The 24,233-nt window shown below is 39.4% G+C and overlaps 1 protein-coding gene across 2 annotated transcripts in view; it reads left to right on the top strand.

Annotated features, from left to right (window-relative positions):
* The window catches only part of PLBD1 (phospholipase B domain containing 1), a 45,730-nt gene that overhangs the window by 10,953 nt on the left and 10,544 nt on the right, over positions 1–24,233 (top strand). The window contains exons 2-5 of one of the 2 annotated variants that reach the window (XM_026694631.2): positions 10,392–10,611; positions 11,744–11,827; positions 12,041–12,179; positions 15,394–15,555. In XM_026694631.2, coding sequence (XP_026550416.1) covers positions 10,392–10,611; positions 11,744–11,827; positions 12,041–12,179; positions 15,394–15,555 — 605 coding nt within the window. The remainder of the gene's footprint in view (positions 1–10,391; positions 10,612–11,743; positions 11,828–12,040; positions 12,180–15,393; positions 15,556–24,233) is intronic. The other variant, XM_087968222.1, reaches the window with a different exon arrangement.

Genomic DNA, 24,233 nt, shown 5'->3' with positions numbered 1-24,233 from the left:
CAGTAGACACAATTGGTGTGCTTATGCACGCCCCCTACAGGCCTCTTAGGAAGGGGGTGAGGTCAATAGTAGACAGTCTAAGGTTAAAGTTTTTGGGGTTTGGGGAAGAAACCACAGAGTCAGGTAGAGTATTCCAAACATTGACCACTCTGTTGCTGAAGTCGTATTTTCTGCAGTCAAGTTTGGTGCGGTTAACTTTGAGTTTGTATCTATTGTGTGCTCTTGTGTTGTTATGGTTGAAGCTGAAGTATTCATTGACAGGTAGGACATTGCAATGTATGATTTTATATACCATGCTTAAGTCAGACCGAAGACGGCGTAATTCAAGGTTTTCTAGGTCTAGAGTTTCAAGTCTGATGGCATAAGGTATTCTGCAATGAGTAGAGGAGCGGAGAACTCTTCTTGTGAAATATTTCTGGACTTTTTCAATTGTGGCAATATCAGATACATGATATGGGTTCCAGACTGAAGAGCTGTATTCAAGTATAGGTCTAGCAAATGTTTTGTATGCTCTAGTCAGTAGTGTGATATTACCAGAGAAGAAGCAACGTAGGATTAGATTAACAACTCTTTTTGGCTATGTAGTTACAGCGGGCTCTAGCACTTAGATCATTTGAGATAAGTACTCCAAGGTCCTTGACAAAGTTTGGATCCTCAACAAGGTCTTGACTATTTAGCTTATATTTTATTTTCTGATTTTTCCGCCAATATGTAAGACAGAGCATTTATTTGTTGAGATTTGAAGTTGCCAGTTGATTGACCATTCTGATACATAGTCAAGGTCTTTTTGAAGGGTAGTAGTATTGTCTGTGGTGTTGAATAGCTTTACATCATCAGCGAAGAGAATGCAGCTGCTCTTAATATGATCACAGAGGTCATTTATGTAGAGTATGAAGAGAGTTGGTCCTAAAATACTGCCCTGGGGGACCTCACTGTTGACAGGTACAGAATTTGATAGGACACTCCCAATTTTGACCATTTGTTGTCTGTTTGACAGGAATGCTTCTATCCAGTTATGTAGGTGTCCAGAGATACCATAAGATTTTAGTTTTAGTAGTAGTTTGTCGTGTACCACTGAATCAAAGGCTTTACAGAAGTCTTGCGTCTCTTGTTTTTCCTTGATCGAGTTGTGTAGTCCATATGTTTTTGCAGTGTAAGAGTTGCAGATTACAGGATAGTTTTTTTCTGAAACCAAATTGTTTATTAGAGAGTAGGTTGTTTGTCTCTAAGTGGAGGATAATGGATTGGTTAATAATTGATTCCATGACTTTACAGGTGATGCAGCATAAGGAGATTGGTCTGTAATTTTCAACTAGGCTGGGCTCTCCTTTTTTGAAGATGGAGATGACCGTGGCTTGTGAACATAGTTTTGGCAAGGAGCTGGTCCTGAAAGATTTTTCAAAGATTATGCTTAGAGGTTCGGCTATGGCAATGGATAGTTTTTTTGAGAAGTAGGCACATATTCTGTCTGGTCCAATAGATAGGGATGGTTTTAGATTGCACAGTGCTTTTTCAATGTCTTCTGTAAAATTGATATGTATTAGATCATTGTAGTTGTCTGTGGTTCAACTAGGAAATACTGGGCTTGATCCATTGCTGTTTACAAATACTGAGCCAAAGAATGTGTTAAAGAGGTTGGCTTTGATGGTGTCGTAGTTGCAGTCTTTGCCATTAGGTCCTTTCAAGGGTGGGATGGACCTTGAGTCTTTTAGTTTGTTGTTTATAAAACTGTAGAAAGCACAGGTGGAATTTGTGCGTAGAAGGTTTTCCTCTTGTTTAATGTGATAATTAGTGCATTCAGTTTTTATCTGGTGGCATAAATTTTTGTATCGGCTTTTGAAGTTGGCAACGTGACCAGATTTGTTTTTTCGCCAAAGTGATATCTTTTTGGATTGAAGCTTCCTTATTGTTATGGGTAATCTGTTTTTCCTGATTTTGGGAGTTATTATTGGTACATATAGTTTGATGGCTCTTTTGATTTCTAGTAAGAATATGTTGTAATGGTCTTCAACAGTATTGCATCAGTGAATAGAAATTGCCAATCAAGGGAAGAGAGATTATTGATTATAAGTTCATAGTTGCCTTTTTTAAAGTTATAATTGGCGATTTTGTCATTGTGATGATTTTTGTGTGGACGTATGTTGAGACAAAAATCAATCATGTTGTGGTCACTGTTGGAAAAGGGTTCTTTAATTTGTATTCCGTAAATTGAATTCAAACTATTGCAGAAGATGAGATTGAGGCAGTTGTTAAGCCTAGTATTGTTGGTTACTAGTTGTTCCAGTCCCAGATTTGTTACAGCATTGTAGAAGGTTGCATGTTTGGGTTCAGTTGTACATTTGTTTAGGGTCCAGTTAATATGAGGTAGATTGAAGTCACCAAGAAAGATAACAGCATGTGGGCAGGATGCTGTCCATGTTAGTAGTGTATTTAGCTTGTTTACATGTTCAATGTCATAATCAGGGCTCTGTAACATAGTAAGAACCGAAATGTGGTTCTTGGGAATCCTTCTTTTCATTTCTGTATATTAAAAATCAGCTTGACTGGAGAAACTCCATCTTTCCATTTGTTATCATGGACTGTCTATATTAGGGCTGCTGAGGTTTGTGGAAATCCCACAAAAGCGAATATATTATGGAGGACAATTGCAACAGACAAGACAGAAAGGAGAATGTAAAAAAGGCTGAAAATCTGCCAAATTCCTTGTACTTATATAGTATCAGCAGGATGCCTTTAAGTCACAAACTAGATATGAATGCAATGGCTCTCACACCTGTAACGCCAAGCGATTGAATGCAATGGCACTCACACCTGTAATACCAAGGGATTATTTCAACCGTAAACCTGTAACCAGAATAAGAATAGTGCTACACTGCAACACTAGTGGGTACAGAAAATATAAAGTTCACTGAAGCTATGGAAAATTTTGAGTCCAAAATATGCTGGGTATCCCTGACTGCCTAGATTTACTGAATTCAGCAAAGGCAGTCAGAGGCAACAATGACAAATTATTGGATAGCAAGCAAAATAACTTGAAGCCAATGTTGCATTTTATATACACTTATTTGTGTGTCTGAGATTCAAAGTTTTGAAAACTTTTTTGAGATGTATAAAATGTATAAAGATGCATTTAAAAAAGAAAGAACTGCACATTTTTCAACAAACTTAAAATAGTATCTTTGGTCTTTTGTATTTTGACTGTTAATTTTGTAGCAGAAATGAAACTAGTAGTTTCATTTGTTCATATTTTCTATCTGTGGTTTTAGACTGATTTAAAATGCTTTTGCAATAATGATAGGGGAAGCAAAATTATTTAGTTCTTCTATTTGAAAGAATCAATAATTAATTATAGAAGCAAAAGTGTTAGGCAGAACTAGTTGCTGAAAATCTTTTTTAGAAATCATAGTTGCACTTGGAAAAAAAGGAATCTGTTATTTTTCTATTTTCTAAATGTGAGATTAGTAGTTGCACTTTCTTCTTCATTTGCTTGCTTATGAGGAAATTATTTTCGAGGATGTTTTTTCTAGCAAAAAAATAATAATCAAATGTTTTCTTTCAGAACGCTACACGACCAACTACAATTGTTTTCTAAAGACAATATTCCAAAAGTTGGAAAGATGTTTTCTAATAAACCACAGGTTTCCCCCACACACAATTAACGGAGTTTTAAAATTATAATCTCTTTGATGTTAGAATATTTTGTACAATAAAATATTAAAACATTTTATTAGAGCATTCACACTTCTATTATGGCTCTGGAACCCTATCTCATTTTGTTTTTGTAAGATTTTGTCTATTATCGTACTCTTCACTGTATATAGGCCTTGAAGATAGTTTAGCCATAGAGGTGAGATAAGATGTACCTTCCAAGGATAGTTTCTTCTTAGATAAATGTACTTTCAGAAAGGTTAGAGGCCCTGGCAAGCAAGGAAGGCAGTCTCGTGTGGAATCATGCTGAAATGGGGAACAAATAACTGAGCAGGAGGGTGATGTTTTAAAAGACTGATTATAATGTATATAACTTATGCTGGTTGCAAGGGTCTCTGTGGCCCCTGCATCTAACTGTCTATCAGAGATGGAATGAAAGAGTTCCAGAGCTTCTTCAGTTAAATTATTTTAGAAATTGCCTTTTCTCTGGGGGTTTCCTGCTGGCATTCTCGGCCCAAGAAAATGAATATCTTGGACACAAAAGTTTCAAAAAAGCAAAATAAGGATCACGTCTCATGAAAATCCAATGCTGTACAAATAAAGAGTAATAAAATAATTGAGTAAAATAATTCAAAATCCATGGCGGTGCTATTACTAGAACTAACCTAAATGCTATAAAAGTGTGGATGATTTTGAGTTACCTAGAATTCATTAATTGTATATAGCTACATTTAGCTTTAATATTAAATGTTGAACTAAATTCACATATGTATTGTTTATTATAAACATTTTATTATTGGAGTAACTTGTTTTTTGAGGTTGGGGACGCAAAATCCTCTTAATATGAATTTTTAAAAATAAGTGTATCATATACTTTATATTTTTAAACTGAGGGTACTAGTAAATGTTCAGGCAAATAATTTGGCTTTCACAATAATAGAATAAGAATTAATATTTTGCTAGATTGAAGTGCTTGTGTAACTTGCATGTAATGATGCAATTTACAGTAAAACTTTCCTTTTTCCACTGCAAATGGAAATACAATTTTTTAAAATTTGGTTGAATGTTTTAAAAAAATAAATGAAGGTATTCTGAAGGTATTCAATTCATCAAAAGCATTGTATATCTTAAGTTTGTTTTTTTTATTTTCCCCTCCTATTTGTTCATTCATTCAGCTATACCAAGTGTTTGACTGAAGTAATAATAATTGAAGTAATAATTCAAATAGCTACTAATTATGACAAGGGAAGTGTATATCATCATGAGGATTGCGTTTTGATGTGGCGGGGGTAGTCTTACTGAAGTCAAAAGCCAATGGGGCAAAGAAAAAGTTGATTTGAACCCAAATAAAGTTAGTTGACAGGCTTGTTTCCAGTCCTAGGTAATAGGGAGGGGATGAAGCTTACAGAAGCCCTATGAGGGAGTTTAGTTAATTTTGTACACTTGACAGATTTTCAGAGTTGGCTCCAATGAAATGAGAAAGATGAAGCTTATTTCCCTATCTCCTATCTTGTTGCAGTTATGACCCAGAAAAATAATTCTTCTTCTGACATTTAGATCTTGGAAAGACCCACTGTTGAAGCTAAAGGAAGATTTTTCCATTTGCTTCATTTGGCAATCGAGGTGGTAAATACATGGACCTCCTTGGCCAGTCAGATTTGCCCAAATGATTGACAGTGATGAAGAAAATAAAAATGTGCTAGATGTTCTAATCTTTTTGTTGTTCTGAGATCAGTAGGAATGATTTTTAAAACTTATTCTGTGAAATTTATTACACTGCTTTTAAATTGTCAGTTGCCTGCTATAAGAATTATCCCAAGCTAAGAGTGCTTTTCAATATTTTTCTAGGCTACACTAATTATAATGGGTAGTAAACTAATTATAATGGGTAATACAGTAATTATAAGCAGGGGTGGGCGTCAAAAACTTTAGTAACAGGTTCTCTGCCCAGTTGCTGAGTGGACTTGACCAAGTCGGCCTCCTGCACCACAGCGGGGGGGCGTTTTTTCCATCCTCGGGCTCTGGAGGCTCTCTGGAAGCTGGAAATGTGCCCGTTTCCGACCTTCCCAAACTTCCGGGAGGCCTATTTTTGCCTTCCCCGAGCCTCCACACACCCTGCACTTACCTGTACCCAAAACGGGCCGTCTGGGGACTCCTAGGAGAGCGGGGCAGGGTGGGTGGGGCCAGCCAGGAGTGGGATTTGGCGGTTCTCCGAACTGTGCAGAATCTTAGCTACAGGATCTCCCGAACCCCTGCGAACACCCAGCAGCCCACCCCTGATTATAATGGATTAATTTGGTATTGTTCTTGTACAATACTTTCTGTTCTCCACCAGTTTCTTTTTTTTTTTTTTTTTGAACAGATTTTATTAATTTTTAAAGACATACAAAACATAAATACACAGAAATACAAAACATAAAAACATAAAAATTCTCTTTTCTGAAAGTTGCTTAGTTCCGGGTTAAAACTCTTGGTACAGACACAAATTCAAATTCATATTCATTTTACATACCATTCCATATCTTATTAACATTTTCAATTTTCTATATAACTTCTCCTCTCTTTTAAATTTTCTCAATTTTATTTTATTTATCTCCTCTCATTTCAAATCATAATGTTTATTATTCTTTGTCTGTTCTATTTCCAGCTATCCATTTATCTTTCTTCTTTGAAGAAAACTTCTCCTGTACACTAATTGGAGTATGACGCCTTTATCTCTTTCCCCTATATTTATAATACTTAATATAGAATACATAGCTTACATTGGGATTCTGTCTGGTACATTCTAAAATTATACAGTATTATCAAAACCAATACAAATCTATTCATTAATATTAATATTCATTTATATCTTAAACATTTAGCACATTACTTTTCAGTTAAATCACATACTTTTATGGGAGCACCTATTTTCCATAGTTATTCCCCCCCCCCCACATCACATATTATAGATCATTATTTCATTCACGATGTTCCCCTTCTCCTACTTCAAATCTCTCATTTCACAAAAAGTTTCACTAGTATAACATGGTCTAATCATTAATATTAACAATCATTTATATCTTAAACATTTTACCCATTTCAGTTAAATATCATGCCTTTGTGGGAACACTTATGCTTTCCAAAATTATTCCCCCCACATCACATATCTTAAATCATTGTTTCATTGAAGTACTCCCTTTTCTTAACAAAAATTTCACTAAATTATACTAAATATTTTATCACATTTTAAATTGCATATTATTTCCAATTTTCTATGGTTATTTCTAAGTACAAATGTAGAAATACAATCTTATGTACCTTTCTAGAATCCCTTTTTCAATAAAATTTATCCATTATCTCTAAAAAACTTTTGTTTCTTTGCATCTTGCTCCCTACCATTAAGGCTTCTCATTCCTTCCTTTCTCCCTTGCTTCTTCTTCTCCTTGTCCTCTTTACCCCCTTGTCTCTCCACCCCCCTTTTATTCTGCTTTCCTCCTTTCTGTTGTTTCCTAACATAATATCCCCTTTTCACCTTATTCTTCTCTTTTTGGATTGTTTTTCCAGGTCTTAAAGTCTTCTTCTCCTTTTTCTCTTTCTTTTTTCCTTCCCCGACCAAAGTCACTTGTTCATCAAAGATGGCTTCTTCTTTGTCCCAGTCATCCTGTTGCTCATTCAGCTTTACATAAGTACAAACCGCCATTTCTAAAAATTGAAAAAGAGTGCCAAGGACATCTTTCCCTTCTTGCTTTTCTTTTTCATATTTTTGGTATACAAGTTTCAGTCCATCCACAAATAATGCCATTGTATAGAGAAAAGGTTTTTCCAAACAACCACCCAAGTGCTTTTAATCAGAAATAATTCTCAGAAATTCCAAAGTCACCAAGCAGTCCAAACAAGCTGTTTCTTTTAAATACTTTCTTCTTCTTCACTTTCTCTTTCTGGGGTTAAAGTTTAGTCACAAAGTTCCCTTTAAAATATATCTTTTAGAAGTCTTATTGATGTTTAGTAACTCTTTAGAATTCTAGGCAATCTTCTCCTTATTTTCAAATTTTGCTCCAATTTTTTTTCCTCTCCCTTCCCACTCACAGCCAAAAAGATTTTTTTTCCTTTAAATATTCAAAAATCCTTATCCCTTCAGCATTCAATTACCTCCAATGCAGATTTTCGGATTTCTCTTATGATTCCATCTGCTGCCACGTTAGGAAGGAGAGTGAAACAAAAGAAAAAAGAAAAACTTTCCCTTTTAGGATATTCGCCGCTTGTAACTCTCTCTGGAAACAATGTATCCTTAGCAGCCTTTAAAATTTCAGGACACTTTCTCTTGCCTTGTCCCAGTCGAAAGCCACTTTCATAATTCTTCCAACTTTCTCCCTCCTGCACCAGCTTGTCCGGCTGCAGGTTTCTTCGTGGCAGCCATTGCTGACCGCCGCTCCTCTGCCTTGGGAGAAGGGGGTTCTGCCGGCTGGGGAGGGGGTCTGCGATACCCCCAAGCCCCTGTCCGGATCCCCCCTATCTTCAGCTGCCTCTACGGGGCAGCTATATCCCCCAGATCCAAACGGATCGGGGGAACCTTGGCGGCGAACGTAGCAGGGATCGCGCAGTATCGCGAATCCCTGCCACTGCTGAGACCTTGCAAACCGGAAGTCTGTTCTCCACCAGTTTCTTGTTCCACCCATAAATTGCAATAGAAGTTTATTGGGATAAACTTGGAATATAAAGGATATCTTTTTTTCTAAAGAAGTGTTTTCTCCATTCCAATGTATCAAGATATGACCTGTTGTATTAGTTTTTTGCAAGATGACAGCACTGCTCAAAATTGCGTTTATCTTAACTTTGAAGCAAAGCCTCCATTAAACTTGTATTCCTAAGCAACTAAATGTATTGAGGTCTGATATTGTTTAACACATGGGGTTCAAGTAGAAAGCGTAATTGATAACAGAAAACAACAAAGGTAGGATACAAAAAAACAAGGCAGAAGAAAAGTGCCTATGCGCATTCAGACACCTTACATTTGAAATGAAAAACATTTCCAAAGAATGCTCCATTCAATACTACTTTTAAAAGGGCATTAAAAAGATAACGCACCAGTGCTGGCAAGTGTAGCCAATGTTGATGATGCAGTTAGAAGTTTCTTCTTCAAGAGATTTGATCAGCCCTAGGTATGATGTGGAGGATAACAGAATAATAGAGTTGGAAGGGATTGGATGTGCTCTTTGTAAATGTGCAAAGTCAAACAGTAGGCAAGATAGATAACATTGTGGTAGGCATCTTGCTTAAGAACCTTAGTTGTCTTTCTTGTCCATTTTCTGAATAGGATATTTTCCCTATCTTATTAACTAATTGTAATATTTAAACAGAAAGCTGATAAGTGTGGTTTTTCACAATATTTTTATTTGTTTGGTAAAACTGATTGTTTTATATTAAATTCAACAACAAAGTTTCTCAGAACTAGATCTTTATTATCATGTAAGCATTTCTGGAATTGCTATTGAAAGTTTTTATTTGTATTTTTGGGATTTATGCTTATGTTTGTTGGTCTTTTCCTGAAGAGGGAATTGCCTTAGCACAAGATAGTGAACCATATTAATGACAATAGTTATAATTATTATCACTGTTATAATTAATAATAAATATTGACTTAACAAATTAATAGTTATAAACTTGCAATCATAGATTGAAGAGCTGTACAGTAAATAAAGCCTAATTAATGCTAAACAAAACCTTTAAATTATGAAAAAAGTTAGTATTTGCCCAAAATAACAGGAAGACTTTATATTTTATTTTGTTTATTTTATATTATTTAAACATTTATGTAGCCACCCATCTTATAATGTACCCTGACTGTCTCTCAATCAAAAATTAAAGTAATATAAAACCATATTAAAGCTATAAAATCCAAACACGTTAAAACCCAAACATCGGGGTCCGTCAAGCTTCCAATATGAAGTTACTTCGTCCGAGCACTTGGGGGAAAGCCAAATCTTCAATGCTTTTTGGAAAACTAGAAGGATAAAGGATGAACTTCAAGGGACAGGGGTTCCAAAGGACAGTGACTGACCTGGGAAACTCACATTTCCTGGCTCCCATAAGATGACAATATTTAAGAGAATGGATTGCTTTATCTGACCAGATAGGATAGAAAGCTGTCCTTAGGAAAATCCGGCCCTGTGACATATAGGGCTTTAAAGGTGATAAGCAATCCTTGAACCGCACTGGAAGCCAATGTAGCTGGGGGCCCAAAGAGCTACATGGGCAAAACTAGGAGTACCCATCACAGTGCCCACTGCTGTGTTTTGGACAAGTTGAAGTTTCTGGGTGGTCTTCAAGGGCAGCCCCATGTAGAGTGCATTGCAGTAATCCAAAAATCACACATTTTAGCTACAATTCCAATAAGACCTATTTGTCTATAGTTTTTTAGTTCATCTTTGTCACCCTTTTTATGTAGGCAGATTATAATTGTGACTTTCCAACTGACTGAAATGGATCCTGTATTGTTTATATGAGTGATTTTAAGATTAAATTAGGATACAACCATCCTCTTTCAAGCTGCCAAATTCAAGACAAAAGACAAGAATATTGCATGAAAGGAAACAGATTTCTAACTACAAAGAATGACTAATAAAAGTATCTCTTCCACCCATCTTCCTCTTTATAATTTTTTCATAATTGAGGAATTAGAGCCTATAATTTTTCACAGTCAAGGAATTAGAGTTTTGATACTATATTTTGATTTTTCAATGTTCTTCTTTGTATCCTTACAGACCTTCATTACGCTACTGTATATTGGTTGGAAGCTGAAAAATCTTTCCAAGTTAAGGATCTATTAGACAAGAATGGCGATGCTTATGGCTATTACAATGACACTGTACAATCAACTGGATGGGGGATACTTGAAATCAAAGCAGGCTATGGTAGCCAGCTCGTAAGCAATGAAATACTCATGTATGCTGCAGGTTTCTTGGAAGGCTACCTCACTGCTTTGTAAGTAGTTTGGTAATCTAAATTGGCATTGCTTAATTGATGATCTAAAATGTGGGTTGGATTTTTTGGATTTTTGAAAAATATTCACTTCCTTGTTATTTTGGCTAGCTATAATCACAAGTTCCAAAATATCCTAATTGAACAAATGTGCCTCCAAAACAGAGACATAAATCCATTTTGAGTCATGGTTTCTTATTTTGCTTTGGAGAAAAATGGTAGACAGACCACATTAATTGTAAACAATTTAGATATGGTGGCAAGCCATGATTACAACAGTAGGAAATAGGACAGGGGACTGTGCATGTGAAAGAAGTAGCTTAGTTACTTATAATGTGTACTTTTAATACAGTACATATTGAGGAAAGATTCATCTCCTGGAACAATGGAAAACTATTGTCTATAGGTGGACCAGTCGAGAAACAGATTCCATTGAAGCCTAAAATTACCATTGTTAAGATATGCTACGAAACAGAATCTTGCAAATTTGATTATGCTTGCCTTCCTCATGTGAATTATAACTTAACAAGGCATTAAGGCAAGTGATGTCTTCACTAAACTTCCAGAAACTTAGGTTATTCTATATTTACAGGTTGAGAATTTGAGGTCCAAAGTTTGAAGAGCAGTATGTTGGAGGACCCAAATGTGCTTTTTCCAAAAAGACAATTGGACCTTCTTGATTTATTCCCTTTGAAAATGTTTTGCTTCTCATTCAAGAAGCTTCTTCAGTTCTAATTGAATTCTAATTCTAGTTATGCTTCAATTTTTTTTATTTCTATGGTTTGATATTTTGCCTATAGTTTTGAGCAGGCAAACCAAGATTATTGAGCAGAATTAGCATGTTGCTCGTGGTACCAAATGAAAGAAGATTCAAGCTAATTTAAGAAAATCTTATAAAAATAACTTGAAATATATAGTTTTAATTAGGGTTACTGTGAGTAGGGTGGGAAGCATACTTATTGTTATTTTGCATACAGAATTAAATTATGTGCAGTCTTTCTTATTATTTCTATTGGAATGTAACAACTACTGCTGTACTAAAGGTAAGTTAAGACATAAAATTTATCAAGTTGTGTTCATATTGACAAGGCAAGACAAGTGGACTAAAATAATATTTCCTGTGTATTTCTTTCAGGCGTATGAGTGACCATGTTGCAAATCTGTATCATCAGCTGATTAAGAATGTCATCACTGAAAAAAAAGTAAAAGATTTTATGCAGTATGTATTCTATTGTAAAAAAAAATGTTCCCATTCATAAGTAGCAATGAAACAAGTGCTATAATACGGCTTTAAGAATCCCCAGAGTTATTGAATGTTTTACTAAGCTAATTCCACTTGTTCCAGCAATATATAACTAAGTATAAATCTAAGTATAAATCTCAGTAGTTCTGATAAAATATACATCCTAAACTCAGATTTGTTCCTACATAGGAAACAGGATGAGTGGACCAGGCAACAGATTAAAAATAACAAGGATGACCCATTCTGGAGAAATGCCGGCTACATTATTGCTCAGCTGGATGGGCTGTACATGGGAAACTTGGAATGGGCTAAACGGCAGAAAAGGACAGTAAGAAGCAATATGTTGTCTTTCACTTTCAGAAAGGGAAATATGGTTTACTTCAAGATTTAAGTTAAGACCAAGTCTTTCTGCTTTCTATACAGAATATGTAAAGCATCCTTTATGTTACAGTTGTTCCATTTGATAAAGAACTTGGTACAGCCCCAGAGTGGAGCATTACTCAATAATTCTCTAACCATTTATAAAGCTTAGAGACAAGATGAACGTCTGTCTGCAGTTGCTATACCACTCAGGGAAAATGCTGCCATTATAGCCCTAATTTTGGAATGGGCTGGGTGACCTGAGAGTCAACAGGATGTTGCCACTGTGAATTAGCAGGAGGAGAATTCACTGGATACAAAAAGCTTTCACCTTTAGTTCCATCCTCAGGCACAGCATGACAGTAAAGACGTGATTAACTAAACAAATTGTCTTTCTTTGACTCAGCAACACTGCAAGAAAATACAGAGCCTGGGGCTAATGGAATCAGGGTCAATACCATTTGAAGTGAAAATAGCATTTATCCTCTTTGAATTAATTTCTCTGAAAACAATTTACAGAAACTGAGAAGGAAAAACATTTATTGATTCTATCCATAATGTTAATAAAAACATTTTTATGAAGTAAATGTGACATAACTGTTGAAAACTATTGGCCTCTACTTTTCAGTTCAGAAAGTAAACCCAAATAATTGCCTGTATTTTTCAACTAAGATGAGCAGTTGAGTTGATAGTCAATATTCAAAAGAAGAAAATAGCCATCCTTTTGGCCCTCGCTGTGTTTATTGGCATCTATCCCCCTCTGCCATCCTCAGCCTTAATTTAGCCTTATTTATACCAAAACCAAGAATGATTTGCCAATGATGCCTCTGGAAGAAATATTGTTCAGTGCTAAATACTGGCAGTCTTTCCCCAACAAATGCACACCCTCTGCACCTTATTTATTAATACTGTACATAAAACATAAAAATACTGTACATTATTTATTAATACTGTACATAAAAACCCAATTTTTAAATAGGTAGTTTGTTTCATTTGTTCCACTATGCTGCATAGTGCAGTGATTTTGATTAGGAAATATATATTTTATGGTGGATTTATTATATTTTGCAATATTTATAAATGAATTGACAGTTTGCATTTTCTGTTAGGATTTTATGGAAATGAAGTAAAAAAGAGAAAATAAAAAGGATAAAAATCTTGAAATAGTTTATATTATGCTGCACTCTTCATCACTTACATGATCCTATTCTCTGGCTCTTCTATGATGGAAACTCCTTTATCAGGGAATAGAGGTAGTCCTTGACTTACTCTCAGTGGCTTAACAGTTGTTCAAAATTATGGTGGAACCCCAAAAGCTACTTTATGACCCAGTCCTGTAGTTATGGCTGGTGCAGTGCCCCCATATTCATATGCCATTACTACAACAACTACATGGATGCTGCAGTACCACCCTGCCTATCTTCTCCCCCATCCTGCCCATCGGGTCTCTGCAAGAATTTCCCTCTCCCAATGGCTCTCTGCTATCCTTAAGCCTGATTCCCATCCACTAGGATCCAGACACCTCTCCTCACTTACCTTCTATAGTATTGGAATGGGTCACTTTGTCACTTGGCCACATGGCTTGATTCTAGAATTGTGCCGCATGGGAGAGAGACAAACCACTCTGTTTTGCTGCTTTAACACAATTTTCACAGCCCTGAAGAAACTTTCTGCAACACTGTGCAATCTTATTAAGGCAACAAAACAGGGCAGTATCCCTTGCCTGTGTGGAAGCAACCACCAAAATGGTGGCTTTGAGACAAACCAATCTGTTTTGCTGCCTTAATAAGGTTGCACAGTGCTGTAGGAAGCTGCAGAAAGCTTCTGCTGCACTGTGCAAACCACCTGAAAGCAGCAAGACAGAGAGGTTTGTCTTGCATCTGCATGGTGCAATTCCAGAAGTAGTGGCAATATCAGAATGCAATTCGGTGGCTGAAAAAATGGCAGCTGCTCCTAGAACCATGCCGTATGGCTGAGGGACAAGACAACCCACTCTGCTTCACTAATACAGTCCATGTAGGATTTTGAAAACCTCTCAGACTCTGAAAGCTCTGCTTCCGGAATCATGTCACATGGCCGCACAATGAAGCCATCTGTCCTCTGGAAGGCTTCGGGGACCTTCACTAAGTCTTGGGGGAACCTGGTGAAGGTGGGGAAAGGCCTGTAAGCGGGATCTTGAGGGCATGGGGGAGGCCTTGAGAGGGCCAAAGCAGGCAGGCCGCCTGTGCTAGGCCTCCAATGGCACCCCGTGGTCCATTGAATGACCTGCACATTCTTTTAACAATTGCATTGGGGAGAACAATGATGGGGGATTGTTAAGTGAGATATTCACTTAATGGCCATTGCGACAGGTGACTGTAATGAACAGGCTCTGTTTCTGCAGCACTGTGCAATCTTGTTAAGGCAACAAAACAGGGCAGTTTGTCCTTCTCCTGTGTGGCAGAGACTCAGGAGCTCGAGGATTACCTCTATGGGGCACTTTGAGTTACCAGAATCTGCTGACAAGAACTCTCTGACTCTTTCCTCTGAAGCCTCACATCTGCAGGGGCTGAACCAAAAAAATCCCCTTGCTCATTCTTTGTATGGCTCAAGGAACAAATATTAACAGATAACAGATAATCAGAGTTGGAAGGGACCTTGTAGGTCATCTAGTCCAACCCCTGCCCAAGCTGGAGATCCTACACCATTTCTGGCAGATGGAAGTCCAATCTCTTCTTGAAAGTCTCATGTGATGGCTCTCCCACAACTTCCGATGGCAAGCTGTTCCTTTGGTTGATTGTTCTCACTGTCAGAAAGTTTCTCCTTATTTCCAGGTTGAATCTCTTCTTGTTCAGTTTCCATCCATTATTCCTTGTCTGGCCTACAGGCACTTTAGAAAATTATTTTTTCCTGTATCTGGTTATCTCTAAATGGGATCCTAATCAGTAAAGTTGTGTCTGAATAAAGCATGTTGGGTAAATCAGTAGTTTTAGATCTAATTTATGAAATTTCTTTATGAACTACTATTTCTTAATTTTAATATGAATGTTTGAACTAAAACATCACTGCTGTCGGACTTTAGGTTTTCAGATCCCCAATTTGAAGACAGACTGGTTAGGTATGGATTATTTCTGCCTGTCATGTGTAACACTCATTTAGATAAACCTGAATCTTAGGTATATTGTTATCTTTTTTCATTTCAGCCTCTCACTAAATTTGAAATTAGTTTCCTAAATGCAATTGGAGATATGCTTGACCTCATTCCTGCCTTATCCCCAGAGTCAAGAAACGATGATTTTCTTTCTATGTCAGAAGTTTCTAAGATGTACGAATGGGATATGGGTCATTGCTCAGCTTTAATCAAGGTGAGAGCAGTAGCAATTTTTTACTTTTATTTTAGCATTACAAGGACTGATAAAACTGATCACAGCAGAACCCAAGCAGTCTACAAATATTAATGCATTGTCAACACAACCTGCTTATTCTCCATTATTCTCATTGCCTGGGTTTTCAGGAGCACTGCTATGACCTATTGAATTAGCACCAACCCACAAACATAGATTCATCTCTTTCAACAGCTTAAAAGTAGCCTAATTCTATTTAATCAGAGGCCTTTCAATTCAATGCAGGATGTGAATCCAACATGAAATTAGGGATACATTAAGTAGCACGAGAATCCATAAAATTTGGATCCATTTTTAACAGATTGGAATTAAGTGGCAGTCATGCAGTAGAATATACCTAAGAAATTAAAACATACATGTTTTTCAAATGTTTTGGAGCTAGATTCCTGCACTGAGCAATGGGTTCCTTCAGCTCTATGATTCTATTATTTCTTTTAAGTCCTTGGGGTTCAGATGTATGGCAAAGGCCATAAAATGGTTATTTTAATGATGGTTTTTGATGTTTGCTTCTAGTTTTCTCCTGGTTGTTATGCTATTTAGGTTGTATTATTTTTAATTGCTGTTGGCTACCCAGAGCTATTATGATGAGATAGGTGGCCTTAAAAACGTAAATAAATAATTCTGGTTGCACTCCTTTGGATGGACAGGTTCATAAATTGAGGGTCCATTTGAATTTAAAATTTTGGCTTGCAGGTGGAATCTGTGACATAATTCCATCGTATGTGTCAATTCTGAACATTCCCAGAGCAGGAGATGCAGTTCTTGACTGAATAATTGTAATGCGGTTTACATGGGATTGTTTTTGAAAACTACTTGAAAGCTACAGCAGAATGTATTGGCTTGAGTTTGATGGGTGTTTCTTATTTTCTTCAGATAATACCATCACTGCAAGAGCTGTACTAGTTACTCATTGGCTTTCAAGTTTAATTCAAGGTTATGTTTGGCATTTTAAAACCCTATATATCTAATGATCTGGATATCTTTGAGATTGCCTGCTCCCAGGGTTCTCTGACAGCCTTGCAAGATTGTTTGAGACAGGAAGCAAGTTCAGATGAACTAATTCTTCTTTATTGTAAGATTACATCAACCAAATCTTGCAAATCTGAAAATACACTTCTCCCCTGATGCCCTGTTGCCTTTACAGTCCAAGAAACTAGGGAGGGTTTCAGATGTTTGCCACACCCACACTCCTGCTGCAGGCTAACCTGCCTCTTATCTGCTTGGTTCCCTGGGCTGTGTTTCTTCCCTCTAAAAAGTCATTTTTACATACCATTACAGCAGTGGTGGGATTCAAATTGTTTTACTACCAGTTCTATAGGTGTGGCTTGGTGGGCATGGCAGGGGAAGGTTACTGCAAAATCCCATTCCCACCCCACTCTTGGGGAAAGGTTACTGAAAAATCCCATTCCCTCCCCACCCCACTAATCTGCTTTCCAGCTCCGTTCTCCTGTGCAGGGCAACAAAAGAAGACCCAGCCAATCAGCTGGGACTCAGGAGGCAGAGAATAGATGGGGGTGGGGCCACTCAGAGGTGGTATTTGCCAATTCTCCAAACTACTCAAAATTTCCACTACCAGTTCTCCAGAACTGGTCAGAACCTGCTGAATACAACCTCTGCATTACAGTCTCTGTACAATAACATATTTTGATGTAAGCAAACATCAAGTCCTGTCTTTGAAAGTGTATTGTGCTGTCCCAGCCAGTCTATGGGAATTGGATAGTTACTTAGGAATTATGAGCTGTCCCCTTAAGGGAATGCATCATGGTAAATGTAGTTAAAGGTATCCTGGGAAATGTAGTTCATGTCACATGGCCACTTCTGTAATCCCGATTGGTCACTGTTTTGACCCTCGATGGGTTGGGGCAGTTTTCCTAACTTTTGCCTGAATTCTCTAACTCACGGCAGCTGCTTTCTATTGCTACAAGATGGGTTAGGAGATAACCATCTTTTACCTACAAGGCAGATATACAAAGGATTGATCATTAAAGAAGAACTTCATCACAAATGTGAGTTATGAGGATACCTGATGAACTAATAAATGTACTTTATTATGGATGTCTTGTTGAGTTTATCTATCTGCATCTGCACAGCCTACAAATGCACCACTGTGTAGAATACAGAAAAGTAAAAGATGGTTTAATTTGAAATCCTGAAGCCCATCAGTATAAAGACTGTTAATTTGGATTTGTGATAAAGCAAGTAATGTTGAAGCCAGGAGTGAATGTAGAATGCTAAGCTCTGTGCCTCTGTTTGAATTGCATGGAGGGGCAAGAATCCCCCACTTCCCCTTTTATGCAAGAGACTTTTCAAATATCCTGCACTCTGGCTTTCAAAGGCTATCAAATTTGCCTCCTTCGGTCCTTTTTTTTTCTTCCTTTACTGAGGCAGGATTCCATTGTCTTCGCATCAAGCCAGGAAGGGGCAAATTCCCCCTCTTTCTCTCTTCAGTGAAAGACGTACTATGTCTCATATTACATCGCTGTTATCTAAAGAGGAGTTCATCTACAAGCAGGGGGAAGGGCCAAGCATTCCATTTATCTCTGAATCCCTTCAGTTACAAGAGGACTATCTCCCTTTGTGGACTAAAAGCTAGAAATTGTATGTATTCACAGCAGCTGAAGAGAATTTGCTCCTTTTCCCCCCCTTCCTTCTTCCTTCTGAGACAAGGACTGCATCTCACTGGCCCTTCCAACCAAAAGCTTCCACAGGAAGTCAGTAATTAAAATACCTCATCACCATAGAAACGGACTGCCCACGAGGTAGAAGCCCTTTGTCTCAAAGCTCTTTACAAATGCTGATTTCCCTTCCTCCCTGTACAACGTAAACTTTGAAAAGCCCGCTTGGCTGCTGGGGGGAATCCCCCCCTCTTTCTCTATCCAACCACAGAGGCTCAGGAAGCCTTGCTCCATTTAAAGTTATACAGGTTGTTTGGATTACAGAGAGAAAGGGAATTTAGCAGGGCTCTGTAAGATTTTCTGAAGTTTAAAGCAGCCCACAGCAACTTCTGGTGCTCGAGGAGCAATTTCCCAGAGTTTACCACTATGTGCTTGCAATGATAATCCCTTTTTGCAATTATTGTGGACAATTTAAACAATTTAATTCAAATGTTCCAAGATTAATTGCAACCTACCAGACTCAAGCAAAGCAGCCCACAGCACCAGCTGGTGGTCAAGGAGAAATTTCCCATATTTTTCCAATACATGTTTATCCAATGACAATCCCTTTTTGCAACTATTGTGGTCAATTTAATCAATTTAATTCAAGGTTCCAAGATTAACTGCAACCTAACATGGGTGTAGCAACAGCGTCTTCCAGACCCTCTACTGCCACCTTGTGGAGCAAGCAACACTAACAGGCATATTTCTGCGTTCAGCCCTCTAGTCTTCAGACTTCGCTATGCAACCTCTAGTGCCCCCTTGGGTTGCAAGCTCACAATGCACCCCAGAAACAGCCATACTGTGTGCTGTACTAGCATCGCCCAGACTCTGTAGCGCCACCTACGTGCTCAAGTATTAATCCAGCAGCAATTCTACTTTCTGCTACCTTCTTGCAGTGCACCCTAGTACAAAAAAAGGAATTACACAGAAAACCACTACATTTTCCAAAATTCTCCCTTTGCCAATTTGAAGCATGGCAACTTCCTCAGCCATGACACATGTCTCTGATGTACCAGAAGACCTGAATCCTCCACCCACCTTGTCGTAAACGTGGAACCTGGTTCCCAACAACCGCCTTTAGATGTCCAACCCTCTGGAGAAGCCACGATACCTCAGAAGACTTACGACCTCAGACAGCATAGGAAGCTTACCTCACCTGCGGTGACACGCTTCAGAGAGGATTGGGAAAGGCAGTTTCTCCATCATGCAAACACATGGATGGAGCTGATCAAGATCTGTGACACCCCCAAAACAAAGTTGCCCCTCAAGAGCTTCTTCCTAATGCAGAAGGAGTTAGAGGAGCATCTCGCATGGTGGAGAGACAGTGAAAGTAAGCTCAAGTACATACAGTCGAACCTGGAAGACCCAGAACTCCAAGAACACATTCAATGCTTCGAGGAGGCAAACAAAGAATGTGAAGACTGCATCCAGGAAGAGAAACACTCCCTCCAGGCCGCCCTCCTTGATGCGCTACAGGAGGAGCAAATACCGAGGCAGAAGTCCACCTCCAACATAGGTCTTCAATCACAAGCAGCTTCTTCCCACCATTCTAAGAAAGCCTCCTCCCTCCATCCCAAATCGGCTAGACCGCAGGCAGGTTCCAGTGTCTCGTGCCAATTCTTTGCTGCTGGCTCTCACCATCCTTCCAGAGTATCCTCCCATCGTAGCGGCGCATCTAAGGCCTCCAAAGCAGCAAGTTACTCCGAATGGGCTGCAGAAGCTGAAGTAGAAGCTGCAGTAGCAGACACAGAGCTACGCGCCACAGAGGAGGTAGCACAGTAGAAGGCGGCAGTAGCGGCTCATCAAGCAGAAATGGCCAAAGCCCAGGCCAACCAACAGGCAGAAATGGCCAAAGCCCAGGCCAACCAACAGGCAGATTTGGCCAGAGTTCAGGCCCAATTGGAGTTGGCTGAACAACAAAGTGACGCAACAACAAAGATGGCATGGGCTGCAGCATTGTGGAAGATGGCCGACACCTCCCTCCAATTCAACCTCGAAGAGTTGGGAGAAGAGAGCCCAGATATACGGGTCAAAGCCTACGTGAATGAGCATCACTCGCTTCGAAACGAGCAGGTGCAATCACCTCAGACGCCTAGAAGTCTTCCACTATCAAGGGAGAACAGGGATGAATCTCAACCACAGACTCTACATGTCAGTTACGCAACTGACGTGGTAAGACCCAAAATACGAGATTCACTTCCTACCAACAGCAAACCTTCCCCAACTGATGTTGTACGTACTAAGGTCTGAGATTCTCTTCCGAGCACCAGCAACCCTACCACAACGTCTCATGCCCTGCTGGCCAAGCAACTTAGCCCACCAATGCTTACAACAACTTCTCAATGAGTCGACATGCCATCAACGACAACTGCCACACTCAATCCACAGGCAGCAGCATTCCTGCCACAACCTCAATACCAGTCCGGCTCCCAGGCACCACAAGGTAACCACGCCCAGTCTACACAGCAGTGTGACACTCGACCATTGTCTGCAGTATGGGAGAACGACATCCTCCGTAAGTACTGGGAGGAAGACTACAACCCGTCGTTGACTTACAACCCAAACCCACCCTACAAGAATCCAGGGGAAGAACCCTCTATGTCAATACCTCTCCCCAACTCAGCAAACGCTGAAGATTACTGGAGAAACTTGGCTGTACAGAGTGGAAAGCTAAATTTGCATGCCAACGGAGTTCACAAATTCTCTGACAAGCCAGGCGAGTATCTAGCCAGGCGAGTATCTAGTATGGAAGCAACTTTTCCTGTGCCCCGTTCAGGCAGCACGCCTGAACCCTGATGAAATAATTGGACACTTGATAGCATGGCTAGGGCCACAGTCTGCTGACATACCAAGGGCACTTTATGCATCCCACTTAGATGACCCGGCCACTGCCCTACGGTTATCATGGAAAAGGCTTGACGAACTTTATGGCGCTTCCGAAGACATAGAAGCAACACTCTTGGATAGCCTCAACAATTTTCCTAAAATTCCTTTCAACAAGCTTCGCTGGATCATAGACCTCGCTAACATACTTGTCCACTGAGAATGGCGCAATGGGATCCCAACTTACAGGGACTCACCTGTCTCGATCACATTGATACACAGAACAAAATTGTTCAAAAACTTCTGCAGGTGCTACAGTTGTCTGACACCTTCATGGCCAAGGGTCGCCACCGCTTTATACCCTTCACACTTCTTGAAGAATTCGTGTCCCACCAGGCGACTGTGCAACACACATTGGGCCCATGGACTCAGAGCTGTTAGTCTTCCTAATGACAGAAGATACAACAGCAATCATGTATCGCCCTCAGGCCCTATGCACACTACTAGGGAAAGACCCTTCATGGTTGTCCATAAAACCAAGAACGACTCCTCATCCACACACAGTTGGGGAGAGGACTCATCAGATACAACCCAAGTTAGATCTCCGAACACAAGGAGAATACAGTTTTGCCCTATGCACCACACTCGTCACTCACTGAACAGATGCACTGGGTTTGCAGCAAAATCACTGACCCAACAAAAAGAGTTGTTAAGGGAGTACCAATACTGCTACAAGTGTTGCGAATCCAAACACTCATCCAAGTACTTCACAGCCAAGGTGCAATGCGACTTATGCCATAGTGACCAGCACCTGACCGCGCTGCATCCAGATTCCGAGCTGCCACTGCAGATATCTCATAGCCCTCCTTCGGACAAGGAGCCTCAATGTAACACAAAAGCAGGCAGGGCTCCTCGGCAGATTGCCAAACCGCAACCAAAACCAAGGATGAATGTCAATTGCACAGCACTGTGCGCCGACTCACCATGCCCTCGTTCGTGTCTTCCCATCTGTTTAGCCAAAGTGTACCCTGAAGGATGCCCTGAAGATGCCGTGAAAATGTATGTGCGGATAGACACTCAAAGCACCTGCACCCTGGCCAGACCCGCATTCTTCGACCTCTTTGAGGTGCAACAAAACAAACTTCCCTTCACTGTATCAATGTGGCATGGACCAAGAAGCATGGTGGGGAGGAGAGCTACTGGACTCTGCATAGAGTCATTGGATGGAAGTTCCCAGTTCCCACTGCCGCCCATATTTGAATGCGATTGGGTACCGAACGACCGCAATCAGATCGCAACATCTGAGGTCATAAGTAGCATGCCTCACCTACAGCGTTTGGCTCATCACTTCCCCGCTCTAGATCCAGAGGCTGAGATCCTACTCTTGCTGGGAAATAATGCCCCACAGGCCTTTCTCTTCTCCGAGTCAGTTGGTGGCCATGTAGACGGCCCAATGGCCATCAAACCTCCACTAGGATGGGGAATTGTAGGAATTGTCAATGTCGATTGGAAGCAGACCCCAACCTCCAATGTCGATTGGATGCAGCCTTAGCACCATCCATTCCAACAGCCTTCCGATGCCCTTTAGCACCATCGAAAACAAGAATGTTGTTTCAGAATAAAAGGCCACCGGTGATCACTTTCGCTAGGACACTGTAAACGGTCACCAACAACTACCAGATGTCCACTGAGATGCTCTACACAGGCATATGCCTCCGCAACACCCTTTCCAACAGCTTCCCGATGTCCTTTGACACCGTGGAAGCAAGAGTACCGTTCCAACCCTAAAAGGCCACCAGAGGTGACCACCAGACTTTTACCTTTGGCACCAAGAGTACCTGTCAACTCTAAAAGGCTACCAGAAGCGACCACCAGACTTTCACCTTTGCCACCAAGAGTACCTGTACACCCTAAAAGGCTGCCAGAGGTGACCAGCAGACTTGCACCAAGAGGACGAACTTAAAGATTGAACCTCAAGCTTTGCATGCTTTGCTTTGTTTGACGCTTTATTAATGTTTCTCTTAGTTATATAGCTGTTTCTCTTAGTTATATAGCTAACGGTTTATCTTAGTTATATAGTTATCTGCTATTCAGTTAGTATTACTGTCTACTGCTTATCTTAGTTTATAGTTAATTATTTTTCTTTCTTCTTTTAATAGTGGAATTTACAATTCCAGACAGGGAGTGTGCTGTCCCAGCCAGTCTATGGGAATTGGTAGTTACTTAGTAATTATGAGCTGTCCCCTTAAGGGAATGCATCATGGTAAATATAGTTAAAGGTATACTGGGAAATGTAGTTCATGTCACATGGCCACATCTGCAATCCTGATTGGTCACTGTTTTGACCCTCGATGGGTTGGGGAAGTTTTCCTCACTTTTTCCTGAATTCTCTAACTCATGGCAGCTGCTTTCTATCACTACGAGATGACCATCTTTTACCTACAAGGCAGATGTACAAAGGATTGGTCATTAAAGAAGGACTTCATCACAAATGTGAGTTATGAGGATACCTGATGAACTAATAAACGTACTTTGTTATGGACGTCTTGTTGAATTTATCTATCTGCATCTGCACAGCGTACAAATCCACCACTGTGCAGAATACAGAAAATGTATGATCCTCAGGGACCATGTAGACATCCTTTTTCAACTGCTATTCTTTTCCTTTGAACATATTTCCACCTAAGGTTAGATAAGACCACACATGTACAAAAGTAGTGGGCTTTGTTTGCATCATTGCACCTGCCATCTTGTCAGTTTTAACACACATGCACACCAGTGATTGTGTCCTGTTTTCCTCTGTGCAAGGCATGTTAAGAAAGCTAACTTGAAAAGTTTTCATGACTTTCAGCTCCATAGGTCTGCTGAATACAGTGGGGGTCCTCCCTCCATTCTTTCTTTTTTATTCTTATCCAATGGATAACGGCAGGGGGGGGGAAACTCACTTTTAAAAAAAATATATTTATTGTTTACAACTATAAATATCAAACACAGTGTGGCCGTTCTGGCATCATTCTGCCATACAAAGATATGACTGAACCATTAACATTCATATTATTAGTACAATATTCACAATCTAGGTCTATTCGTCCTAACTATTTTTGTTCTGATCTTCCCTTCTCTTCTGCAACCATTGATAAAACTTATTCCAAGTATTAT

This window comes from Notechis scutatus, chromosome 6 (genome assembly GCF_049901735.1).
Source record: "Notechis scutatus isolate UNSWTSFEM ecotype Mainland chromosome 6, rNotScu1.2, whole genome shotgun sequence".
Taxonomy (NCBI): domain Eukaryota; kingdom Metazoa; phylum Chordata; class Lepidosauria; order Squamata; family Elapidae; genus Notechis; species Notechis scutatus.
Note: the sequence above shows the minus strand (reverse complement) of the source record. Positions and strands in the feature narration are given on the sequence as shown.